This window comes from Adiantum capillus-veneris, chromosome 11, assembly GCF_014529385.1.
Source record: "Adiantum capillus-veneris isolate H3 chromosome 11, ASM1452938v2, whole genome shotgun sequence".
Classification (NCBI taxonomy): domain Eukaryota; kingdom Viridiplantae; phylum Streptophyta; class Polypodiopsida; order Polypodiales; family Pteridaceae; genus Adiantum; species Adiantum capillus-veneris.
This window is the reverse complement of record NC_140941.1, coordinates 10,159,970-10,171,962: the sequence shown is the minus strand read 5'-3', so window position 1 is coordinate 10,171,962 and position 11,993 is coordinate 10,159,970. Positions and strand designations below refer to the sequence as shown.

General features: G+C 43.9%; 1 protein-coding gene across 1 annotated transcript in view; it reads left to right on the top strand.

Moving 5' to 3' along the window:
* The first annotated feature begins 3,539 nt into the window (after positions 1-3,539).
* LOC147446875 (uncharacterized) overlaps positions 3,540-11,993 on the top strand; it is a 52,567-nt gene continuing 44,113 nt past the window's right edge. Inside the window, exon 1 of the mRNA XM_086522820.1 lies at positions 3,540-4,291. Coding sequence (XP_086378946.1) covers positions 3,711-4,291 — 581 coding nt within the window. The 5' untranslated portion in view covers positions 3,540-3,710. The remainder of the gene's footprint in view (positions 4,292-11,993) is intronic.

Here is an 11,993-nt window from a genome sequence, read left to right as displayed (position 1 = left end):
CAGAGGGACTTTGGAATGAGATTGGAATGATCTCTCAACTTACGTTGTGGGTTCGGGTATTGGTACTCTTGATGATGCCGACTTTAGGTGCGACAGATTTGGAATCAACAAGCTCGATGCAACTAAGATTTTTGGCTACCTACTTGATCAGTGCATGCAAGATAGCATCAATGCCAGGACGTCTGAATATGGAAACTCTTTGAAGACTAGGTTAACAGTTGTTTTTTACTAATTTAGTGTCATAAGTATGTTTGTTGGTTTTGTCTATTGTCAAACACAATCCTATACTTCTTGTCAAAGCCTTGTTTTAGCCTCTCAGTTGTCGGTTACTGTCATGCTAAAAAAACTTTGTACGACTTATAGACACTGCCACATAAAATAAAATGGTAAGACCACCCTTTGTTGTTTGGTCGAGTTTTGGTATGTCTCACAATGATAGTTATTTGAGGGAAGTACACACACACACCTATGTTATTGTCAAGGGGGGGGCTTCTACTCATGGTTTCAGGCAAATGAACTCTACCATGGTTTGTCTGTCTCGAGTCCTTTGTCAATGGTTTGGGCTTGAGGGGGGGGGGGGGGGGGGGGGGGGGGGTTGTTGGGTATGCAAGCCCGGATTCGCTAGAGTCTAAGCCCTATGAGAACAAGTCTCAAGGCATGCAGCTATAGACCATCAATTAAAGTAGAGTTTGCATGGCCTTTTTAGGCTTAATATATACATTGTAATAATCAATCAATGCGTGAAATTTTGTTCAAGCTGTGTCTACTACTCTCTCTCTCTCTCTCTCTCTCTCTCTCGTGCTCCTCTGCAAGACTGGTGCAACCATGGCTTCCCACTTGCACCCTCCATAGCTTTGAGCCCTTCAATGGGACCAATTGAGTACAAACTTCTTAGAAATGAAGCAAAATATCGACTTCCAAGTTACTGTACACAAGGAATGGCTGCAAAAAATTGGTCTTTTGAATTATGTTATGCTTCCATGGCAACATTGGAGGAATAACCCCACTTTGATGAACATCCTTACTCATGTACAGAATAGTAAAGGCAACATCTTTGGCAGTTATTGGCTTAGTCCTGAATTGGTGGCAACTGTGTTTAATGTGCATGTGGAGGAAGACAACCAAATTGGTAAGGCCTCTGATGAGCTTATGGAAACATAATTTGGTGCTGCATAGGGTAATATAAATTATTACCACATTGCCAAGATGCAAAACCCTTTTAGGCTTCAACAAAGCAAGTGGTATTTGCAAGCAAAGTTTCACTCTCCGTTGCCTTTGTATCCTCGAGCTTACACAAGCGTTTTTCAGTTCAACATTCTCCAAAGCAAGTTCTTGGATCTGAGCCTCTAGGGCCGTGATCCGTGCGTCTTGGCGAGCGACGAGATCTTTCGTGGGCGCAGTTGCCACAACAAGAAAACTCTCGCGTGTGTCAGAAATTGGTGTGTTGAAAGAAGTCATGACTGAAGAATCTTCGATCTACTGTGCGAAAACCTTTGTCTGTGGCTAAGCTCTACTTTGAAAACCTGCTGTGAGAACCTACTCTTGTGACTTTTGAAAATGACCTTAGTGTTAAATCATGGCGAGCTCTGTTCACTGAAGTCGAGAGGGTCTGCTCACTGAAGTCGAGAGGGATGACTCTGCTCACTGGACGAAGGGGCGCATCGTTTGCTGATCACAAGCATGGCCCGTCGTCTGCTGTCTAAGGCCGAAAGGGCAAAGTCGGCACCGAAACAGCGTTGCCCTGGAGGTACGACAAAGCTGGGCATTAGCTGCGAAATGTGTGTGTCCCAGACTGTCGAACTGAGGCAAGGGGGGCAGGGCTCAGGTCTTAACGCCCTCCCAGGGGCTGCCCGAGAGAGAGAGAGAGAGAGAGAGAGAGAGAGAGAGAGAGAGAGAGAGAGAGAGAGAGAGAGAGAGAGAGAGAGAGAGAGAGAGAGAGAGAGAGAGAGAGAGAGAGAGAGAGAGAGACTCCTAAACCAATCAACCTTGGCAATGAATAATTGAATGTGTAATACAATGGAGGCAAGGGGCTGCATATATACCAACCTCAGTAAATTGCCCTACCCAGACTTTAACAAATAAGTAAAATAAATACGTAAAAGCCAAAATAAAGAATGGGATCACATTGCGTAGTGCGCTTGAGATGCCAAAACCCTAACACATTACTCCTCACATTGATTCAGCCGAAATAACAAAATAGGCTTTGGACATTCTAGGTGGCTTGTATGTAAGTCACAGTGAGGCAAAAATATAAATTTTGCGCAAATGGCTAGGATAAAAGGTCATGCATGAGGAAGACTACATGCTATGGCTCCAGGCAACGTAGGGTAGAATGTAGAAGTCTGGGTAGGAAAACTTCCTCATCGGCTTGACCACTTGACCAAATCACACCAGAAATTGAACCATAGCATCTCCACAATGTATAGAACCCACTCCTAAGCTCAAAGACCAAAATGGCGTCCATTTTTCTAACCTAGGAAAATAGGCATGCTTATTTTGGAGGGCCATATTGGGGAAGTGACTTTGACAAATTTGGTGAGGATAACCTTTAGAAGATGCTTGGTGAAGTCGGGAAAAATTGGAGCTACAAACGAAGAGATCCAACCACTTGACCCCTCGTAGGATACAAAACATCATTTTGTGATAGTGGGCCAAATACTTAACATATGACCACCAAACTTCATAGGGGAATTGATCTAAACACCATTAACCCATTCTTTACTCCACTAACTCAATTGAAGTGTTGGATCTCAGAGGGTGCACTATTGAGAAACCCCCCTATATAACATGCATTCGGAGGGTATTTTAAAACCCCCTTTTTTGAACATGTTTGAATGAATAAAATGATCCCTTATTTTATAATTTTTTCTCAAACTTGAATATAAAAACCCCTTTTGTTAATGTTTCTTTGTTAATTTCACTAAAATTTTTGCATTAAAAACCCCTCCCGTTAAATCTAATCCAGTTTTAATTCCAGTGTATGTGTCATTTCTATTTAAGTTACTATTTCCAGTTCCATTTCAACGTAAGTGTCTTTGCCCGATTTGTTGTCGGAAGTTTGTCAGTCTGAACTGACAACTAACTCTTAACCCAATCTGAAAAAGTTGTCTGAAGAGACCAACTCATTCCAGTCACCTATGCTATGAGGCTCTAAGAAACTACCACCTCAATAATGAAGTGATGTTGCCTAGCTCTTATAGAAAATTAAGGATCATGCTCTCACAACACATTAACTCACCTTTACGTTCGAGTTCGCCTTCCATTAGACCAACATGCCCATGCTCCTCTCTCTCTCTCTCTCTCTCTCTCTCTCTCACGTACTATCCTATACGTAGTTCAAATCTTTTTCTCTCTCTCTCCTGCTCTCTTTCTTTCAGGCCGCACTCTCTTTCCTTTCCCTCTAATTGGAGTGTTGGGGGGGGGGGGGGGGTTTTGCATAATGTAGTGATGACAAGGATATGTGGAGAGGATTTCCGGTCCAAATTGGTATTATCTGGTTGTGGTGGATGTGGAGAAATAGGCGGGACCCAGGAGGGTAAGTTAACGCATCATCTCTTGCTCGCAGCGCATATGCTCGACTTGGCTATCATCAAAAACCTGCCGACTCTTCGGTAATTGTACAGCACGCTCGATAGAGAGATCATTCTCCCACCCACAACTGTTTCTCGAGTCGAAGATTGTTTTTCAACACTTTTATGGGCTTGTAGACGATGCCCTCAATGGCTGTCGATGCTGGGTTTTCCTCTCTTCCATTTGCCCCTTTGCCTCACCTCTCAGAAAGAATCTCCCGCGGGCGCCCATCTAAGCTCTTTCGGGCAATTGATGGCGGAATTGCCCACGACAAGCTTTCAAAGGAGAAACTGAATTGCACAGGTGGTATTAGTGAGGAGCCGAGAACCAGCACAATTCTGGAATGTTCTGAGCATCACCGGAAAGAGGATGGAAGTTCTCCTTCTTGGTTCAAATTGGCTAGCCAGCTGGTGCCGGTTGCTACACAAGGCGAAGCTTCAGCTTGCTTTGTTACAGCTTCAACTATAGATGGCACAAATGAATATCAATGGAGCCCTTTTTGTTACATCCTCTGCTCTGATGATGCAGCCAATGAGGTGCCTCTTGGAAATGTTTGTGGGGCTAGTGCCACTGCTGCAGTTCAGTCTACTCCTCCTCCTAAGCAGAAGCAAGAGGACCCAGAGGAGCAGGATTTTCATGTCAATATCGGTTATGCCATCCGGACTCTAAGGGAAGAGCTGCCTTGCATGTTCTACAAAGACCTCTCTTATGACATCTACAGGTATTTAAAGTCATTTCTTTTCGTTCTTTATTGCAAAGGAACTGCCACATTGGCTCATTTTCCTATACACTTCTGTTTGCTGATCTTTTGTAGTCCATAATGTGGAGTTCACACTAATGATTTGACTCATACTAGAAAGGCTGTTAGGGAGAGTGACTAGTCATTTTGTACTGAAAAAGAGCTCAAGTTTTCAAGTTGCTTCAAATACATGGATGAGGGGCTTGTTGTTGAGAGTACCTTTGCTTCACTTGTCTTTGATGGTGCAGATACTAAATGATCTTAGATTTTAGCAGGTTTTCACAATCAGACTCGTTATAGCTACAGCAGCTCCAAGAGTCTTACACTGGCCAAAATGAGCCAGGATGTGGCTATGAATTTTTGTGATAACTCCTTTAGTCAAAAGTGCTTTATTAGATGTTTCATGTTGTCAACTTATGAGATGTGTTGTCAACCTGTGGACATATTACACACATGAACATGGGCACTTGTTAGTGGGGTTTATTTGTACTTTTTTCTTGGTCCTACGAGCTGTTTAAACATGGGGTTTTACATTAGTTGATCATGTCTAGTGCAGATAAATTTTAATAGTAAAGTTTTGGAGGCTGCTGATGTATAGTTTTGCATTAGAACTTGTTTCATATGCTTGTAAAACTTTTGAGGCCACCTTGAGTCTTTGCCATGTGTAACTTGTATCTAAGCCTTTTTTTTTTCTGTAAATGAATTTTGAAATGCAGTGTACAGTGTAAGTGTGGGTTCTTTGTGAATAGTAAGCTTGACTGTTTTGTGCAAACGAATTTGAGGTATGTCGATTTGTGAATTGTTATAATCTTCGATTGCTTTGGAACTGCCCTCAGATTTCTGCAATATCTTATAGGAATCATCTAAACATGTTTTTTATGTGTATGTTTGCCAAAAGTACTAATTGAGATTCCTTCTAGTGAATCCTTACATTGAACCCTTACATTGCAGGCGTTCTAAATGCATTTTGTATCATAAGATTGATTTAAGTAGTATGGCACAATGTAGATGAGCAAAACTGGCACAATTTTTTTATATTCCAGCCTTAGTTGGAGGCTACTTGTCAGCTGAAAATGACAAGCTGATTAAATAGATCCAAAGGACTGGTGATCTATGTCAGGGGTCTTCAAGGCTGCCTTTTGCTGAGACTTACTGGGTGTTTTACTGCAAGAGGCTGAGGTACTACTTGAAATTGCTGTGAGAGGCTACTTGGTTAGAGGGTGCAACTATACTCCAGATTGAATGGCTGTGGGTGGTACTGCTAAAATGCAGATAGAGATCTGGGCCTGTGTGGCAAGAGTGCATGCGCGCGCATGTGTGTGTGTGTGTTTGAGAGAGAGAGAGAGAGAGAGAGAGAGAGAGAGAGAGAGAGAGAGAGAGAGAGAGAGAGAGAGAGAGAGATTTTATTATCGTCTTCAGAAGACCAAATGTGACGGTTTCCTCTTTCGGCGAAGAACATGGTTTTGTAGTTGGGGGTAATATGGGTGATGTAATGTATGAAGCGTGACTCACCAGATTTCTCCCAAGCCGTAATACATTGGCGTTGTAGAAAAGCTTCATCCACTTGGGAGTCAATTGAAGCATCATGTATCAAGTGTAATGCATCCCAACTCCCAAACCACTTCTTTATGTCTTGCATCCATCCCGTGCTCAAGATCTTGCTTTTATGCGTCTTTTGAACTTTTTTTCTTGCTTCCCATGCAATTGTAGGAAGTCGATGTGAGGGGTTTTGACGTATCTTTATCTTGTACTCCACAATCCTTTCCATGTCCATAACCTCAATTGGAAGAGATCCTGACATAAGAAGTAGGAGCATATATGGTGTTTGTGTCTTAACTTGGAGAAAGTTTGTAAGAAACGGCTTTTGGACATTCTCAAACTCTTTCCAAGTAGACTTTGAGATGCTCCCTTCCAACCCACACTTCAAACTCCATAAAGAAGAACTGGTGTCACCAATGCATCGAAAAGGTACTTCTTGAGAACCCAACACTTGATGTTTTCCGCATTACACATGTTATCAAATGCATAATATGCTCTCTTTCCCGTTTCCAAAGGACGCATAGCACATTCATGCCACTTGTGTTTGGACGCTAAGATACTTAACGCTCTTAACAACTTCAAGTGTCTCACTGTTGTACACAATGGATGACTTCTTCTTACAGTTGGTTTTCACAAGCATAACCGTTGTTTTGGATTCATTCACTATCAGCCCACTATGTAAGCAAAAGTTCTCAAGAATAACCATAATCTTTTATGCATCTTCCAAAGTGTGTGCTAGAAGCACTACATCATCCGGATTCCGCATACAACAAAAGCATGATTATCGCATTGCAAATAGTGACATTTTCAATGCCTTCTTCTTGCATAAAGTCAAGTACCATTTGTTTCATCTGATTGATGCATAGACCAAAGAGAGTCGATGACAACAAACATCTTTGTTTAACCCCAATAGTGTTCACAAAAATTTCTGAAAATCCTCTTCCCATGCGCAATTGACACATCACCTTCTCATATATTCGAGAACCCACAAGTATAAATTCACTTAGGTTCTTTCATCCTTCTCCACAGATTGGTACGTGAAATTATATCAAAGGCTTTTTTAAAGTCCACAAAACAACAATACAATCGCTTACCTTTCAACCGACTTTCCTCCATGAGAACACGAAGAGTGACAAGATGATCAATGGTGCTATGGCATCAACGAAAACCCGCTTGTCCTTTTGCACACTCATCATTCTCTTCAACCCAATCACTCAATGTCATCTCCATTATGCACCCAACAACTTTGCCATAAGAGACCTAATTATTATAGTCCGATAGTTGTTTACATTCTTTACATTCCCACTTTTATGCAAAGGCTTGACCCAATCAGTGCTCCAATCATAAGGCATACCATGTTGAAGTGCAAGGTTGAACATATCACTCATCCACTCATTGGTAAAATCTCCCGTCCATTTGTTTATCTCTGGCTTGATACCTTGAAGATCTCTCGCTTTGCGAATGGCCAATTTTTCAAACCCGCCGCATGTCACAAATTGATGATGTTGCAGTGCCCGGACACACACTCATGGATGTGCTAATGTGGCTTGACAGTATGGACGGATTGTCGCATTTGGCATTGACAGCTATTGGTGTGGCAGGCTGTACGAAAATCTTGCTTTTTACGTTGATAGGTTGACGTGGCAGAACTGTACGGATTCTCCGCATTTTACGCTGGCTGGTGTCACAATCTGTTGACGTGTCAAGTCAGTGACGAACAGAGCCAACCTTCAAATCACGGCCGAGGGGTCTAAACCCTAAGAAGAACAAGCTACAGCAGAAGAACAAGTCCTACCAACTTATTGGACCGTGTTCGATGGGGCCTCAATGACATAAAGGGATATAAATAAAGCAAAACCTACACACATAGAAGGATTTGCGTCGGTCTGATGACGTGGAAACCTTCATTTTGCGCTGACATGATGACATGGCTGACTGTACGGATTTCCGCATTTTGCGTTGACTGTTGACGAGACAGTTATACGGATTTTCGTGATTTACGTTGACAACTTTTAGGCATCCCTTTTGGACTAGATAATTTAGAGTATAAAGGCTTTTCATGTAAATTGCTTTTAATGGCCAAGGGCCTTTAAATATGAGGCTAGGGCTCATTCTGTGGTACTCTTCTGGGAGAAGGTGCAGAGCGTGGAGTACCGGCTTGTACTGTGTTGATGCAATATAAAGAAATACCGAAAAGGACATGGGCGCCAAGGTTTGGGGCCAATGCTCTCTGGGGTGGAATTCTGCCACTCCGTGCGCGTGTGCTCTCTCTCTCTTTCAGTTTCAATTGTTATTGAAGTGCTAAAAGTCTGTTCAATCACAAGACGGGCACCACGTGCCAATAGAAAAGGACAGACTGAACAGACTTTTAGCACTTCAATAACAATTGAGATTGAAAGAGAGAGAGAGCACACGCGGCACGGAGTGGCGGAATTCCACCCCAGAGAGTATCGGCCCCAACCCTTGGCGCCCATTTCGGTATTTCTTTATATTGCATCATCAAAGTACAAGGCGATACTCCATCCTCGGCACCTTCGTCCAGAAGCATGCCAGAGAATGAGCCCTAGCCTCTTATTTAAAGGCCTTTGGCCCATAGTAACAGGGGACGCCCTTTTTCGGGCTTCCCGTCCCCACTTGTCGTCCCGCTCTCTTTTTTACACTAAAAATCCATTTCAGCCCCGTCCCCCGTTCCCCCGTCCCGGAATGCGTCCCTTGTGACTATGCAAGTTTGGCCTGAAAAGCACTTACAGTGAAAAGCTTCAAACTGGAAGGCAACTTGCGAAAATCCGTACAGTTCTACCACGTCATCTGTTAGTGGTAAATCCGGAATTTCATACAGCTGCCACGTCAGCATGCCAACGCGAATTGCGGGCGTCCGTACAACCTGCTTCTTTACTTAGGGTTTAGGCCCCTTGGTCGGGATCTGCAAGTTGGGTTAGGTCTTCAGTGGCTGGACACCTCAGCAATTTGTGACAGCATCTGGACGCAGAGTTTGAGAGCGAGCACTCGCGGGAAGTTATACTTTGCTCTCAAAGATTAATTTGAAAAGAAATATCGAAAGGGGCGCCAGTCTTTGGGGCCAATACCTCTGGGCAGGGAACTCCGTCGGGTCGTGTCGACTCTCTCTCTCTCTCTCTCTCTTTCTCTCTCTCTCTCTCTCTCTCCATTAAAGTTCAGTGATTATGAAGTTTCTGTTCGTGTGTTTTGAGCACACAGTTTTCTGTAAAAGAATCTTCGTGTCCCGACCCTGGACTTATTAGCCACTCCCACCCTTCATACATGGCGCATTGGGCGCGCTCCCGTCTTGATCGCTCTGTCTTACAAGGCATAAAGCCATAAAGAATCCCAGATTAGACATGAGTTCTCGTGGTTAATTTGACATAAATGACAACTCTCAGTGGGAAGGCAAAGAAAAGTTGAAAATTTGGCACTGGAACTGAAGAAAAGAATGAAGATTTGGGCATTTTTTTTTCGGCGGACAAGTTTGCCAGAACGGAGTACAAACGTCAACTGCAGATTGGCATATGTGTGAACAGATTGATTAAGTACTCTAGGGACCCGAGATTGGCGAAACACCTGAAGAATTACCCGATTCATAAGATTTACTCGAGATGGCGTGTGGCCTTTGCTTCTCCTCTCAGGTAGGGAGGAAAGCCGAAAGGATAGACGAGTGCAAAAAAGCGGAACCTGTACTTGTAGAAAGAGATGGACAAGAACTCTTGAAAAGAAGATAAACCTAAACTTTGAGAGTTACAGAGCAGCAGCCGAGTGCGGAAGAAAAGGAAAGATGAAAGCAGAACTGGTACCACATTGCGTGGGCCCGACCCGAATCAGATGAACGAAAGTACAAAACTTTGCCGCACTTGGGGCAAAGTGAAAGATCAGGAAGCCCTCATTTTCTTTGATGGAGGAGCGAAGGCCAACTTCATTTCATGTGAAATGGTGGTGCAGCTCGACTTGGAATTACGCCCGACATGCTGAGGCAGTTCTAGGGGTACCCGGACGGGATGTTGCCATTACATCGAGCATTGGCAAACTTCGTTTGCAATGTTAGGGGCGTTTAGGGCACAAGGACTTTTATATCATGCCTTTGGAAGGGTGTGATGTCCTCCGAGGAATCCCTTGGTACCACTAGAACAACACCGTGGTTGACTTTTGAGAGAAGAAAGCGACTTTGACAATTGAAGGGCAAAGAGATTATACTTGATGAAATTCAGTTTCTTTACGTGATTTTCTTGAGAGAACTGAATGATGATTGAAGGTCGAATATGTTTGACCTCGAAAAAGAACGACAAGATTGTCTGCAATAGGGGCTGACTGTTTCTCTGAAGACGCACAAAGCAAGTTACAAAATGAACCAGAACAGATTTCCACATTACGAGGATCGATGATATACTTGACAGACTTCAGAATTCTACTTGCCGAATTGATATGAAGAGTGATTATCATCAGATCTATATTGCTCCTGGAGACGTCTACGAGATTGCTTTATGACTTTTTGGATTTTCAGAGAGTACCGATCATTTGCGGGTTCCTCAGACACTGAGGAAGCATAAATTGCTTATAAATGTGGAAAAGAGCGAGTGAGCCACACGGCTTGTAGCGAAACCATTACCAAGAGATCGCCTCGCGATAGACGCGTGTCCAGTCCCGTGCGTCCAAGGATGAGTGGAGGAGGGGTCGGGAGATGAGGTTGTGGGCCCCACCGGAGAGAGAGGAGGGACGGGAGGTGGGGGTGGGGGGAGGCGGAGGGGGAGGAGGCTGGGGAGGCGGAGCGACAACGTTTGAAGGAGGAGGAGGTGGAGGTGAGGAACTGAAGAGGATGGAGTCTCCTTAGGGGGGTCCCGCTGAAGGGGGTCAAAACAGTTCCCAGTCGGATTCCAATGCTGTTGAGCTGCAGAAGGTCGACCACCATGGGGAGCAGTGGGGGCGAGCCTGCCCCTGTCGGCAACGGCCAGGCACCTGCTGTTGCCAACCGTCAGTTGTCTGATCGCTGGTCTCAGTCGAGGTACCAGCATGTGCGTCCTGTGAATCTGGCTGTTGGGCATGCTTAGCCTTGGGAATCTGCGCATGCGCTGTGGGTCGAGATGTCCTGCAAGGACAGGTCTTTGCCAAATGGCCCATCTGTTTGTCAATGAAACACTATTCGGGAGACCCGAATTGTACAAACATGGTGGTCTACTATGTTGTTATGCAGAGAAGCACCTGCGACGTGATTAAAATCCAAACAATTTTCACGTCAAATTGGATATCAGGTGAATATGCAACATATGTCATCACGGCTTGGCATCACTTGAAAATGACTGAGAACGATACATAGGATGACTATTGCCAGAGGTTTTGTGATACTTATTTTACCACTGTCTTCGTTTTGAACGAGCACTTTGAAAGACCAGATTGAGTGGTTTTGTTGTGGTTTGCTATCATCGAGCCCTTGAGTTTGTACTACAGTTTGACGTTGCCTTCTCTGGAGGACGGTTTTTAGGACACTCTAGAGTGCGAAAGGCGGCATCTTACTTGAAAGAAATTGTATAGACATGGTGGTCTACTCTGTCGTTATGCAGAGATCAGTTTTTAGGAGACTCTAGAGTGCGAAAGGCGGCATCTTACTTGAAAGAAATTGTACAGACATGGTGGTCTACTCTGTTGTTATGCAGAGAAGCACCTGCAACGTGATTAAAATTCAAGTCAATTTTCACGTCAAATTGGATATCATATGAATATGCAACATATGTCATCACGGCTTGGCATCACTTGAAAATGATTGAGACGATACGTTGGATGACTACTGCTAGAGGTTTTGTGATACTTATTTTACCACTGTCTTCGTTTTGAACGAGTACTTTGAAAGATCAGATTGAGTGGTTTTGTTGTGGTTTGCTAAAAGTGATTCGAGACTATTGTCTAAACCAGAAGATAGTATCCACCTCAACAAGGCAAGAGTCCGTCAAATTGACAAGAATGAATCAGGGGACCGGATGACAACTCATCGCAAGATTTTGGAGAATCAGATGGTAGCACATCCGAAGGTTCCGACGAACTAAGGGAACCAGATGCAAGCAAGTTCATCAAAGGATTCCAGAGAAAGGGGATCAGATGACAGTGCGTCTTAGGGTTCCGATGATTGAGACTGACGTGCCACGGA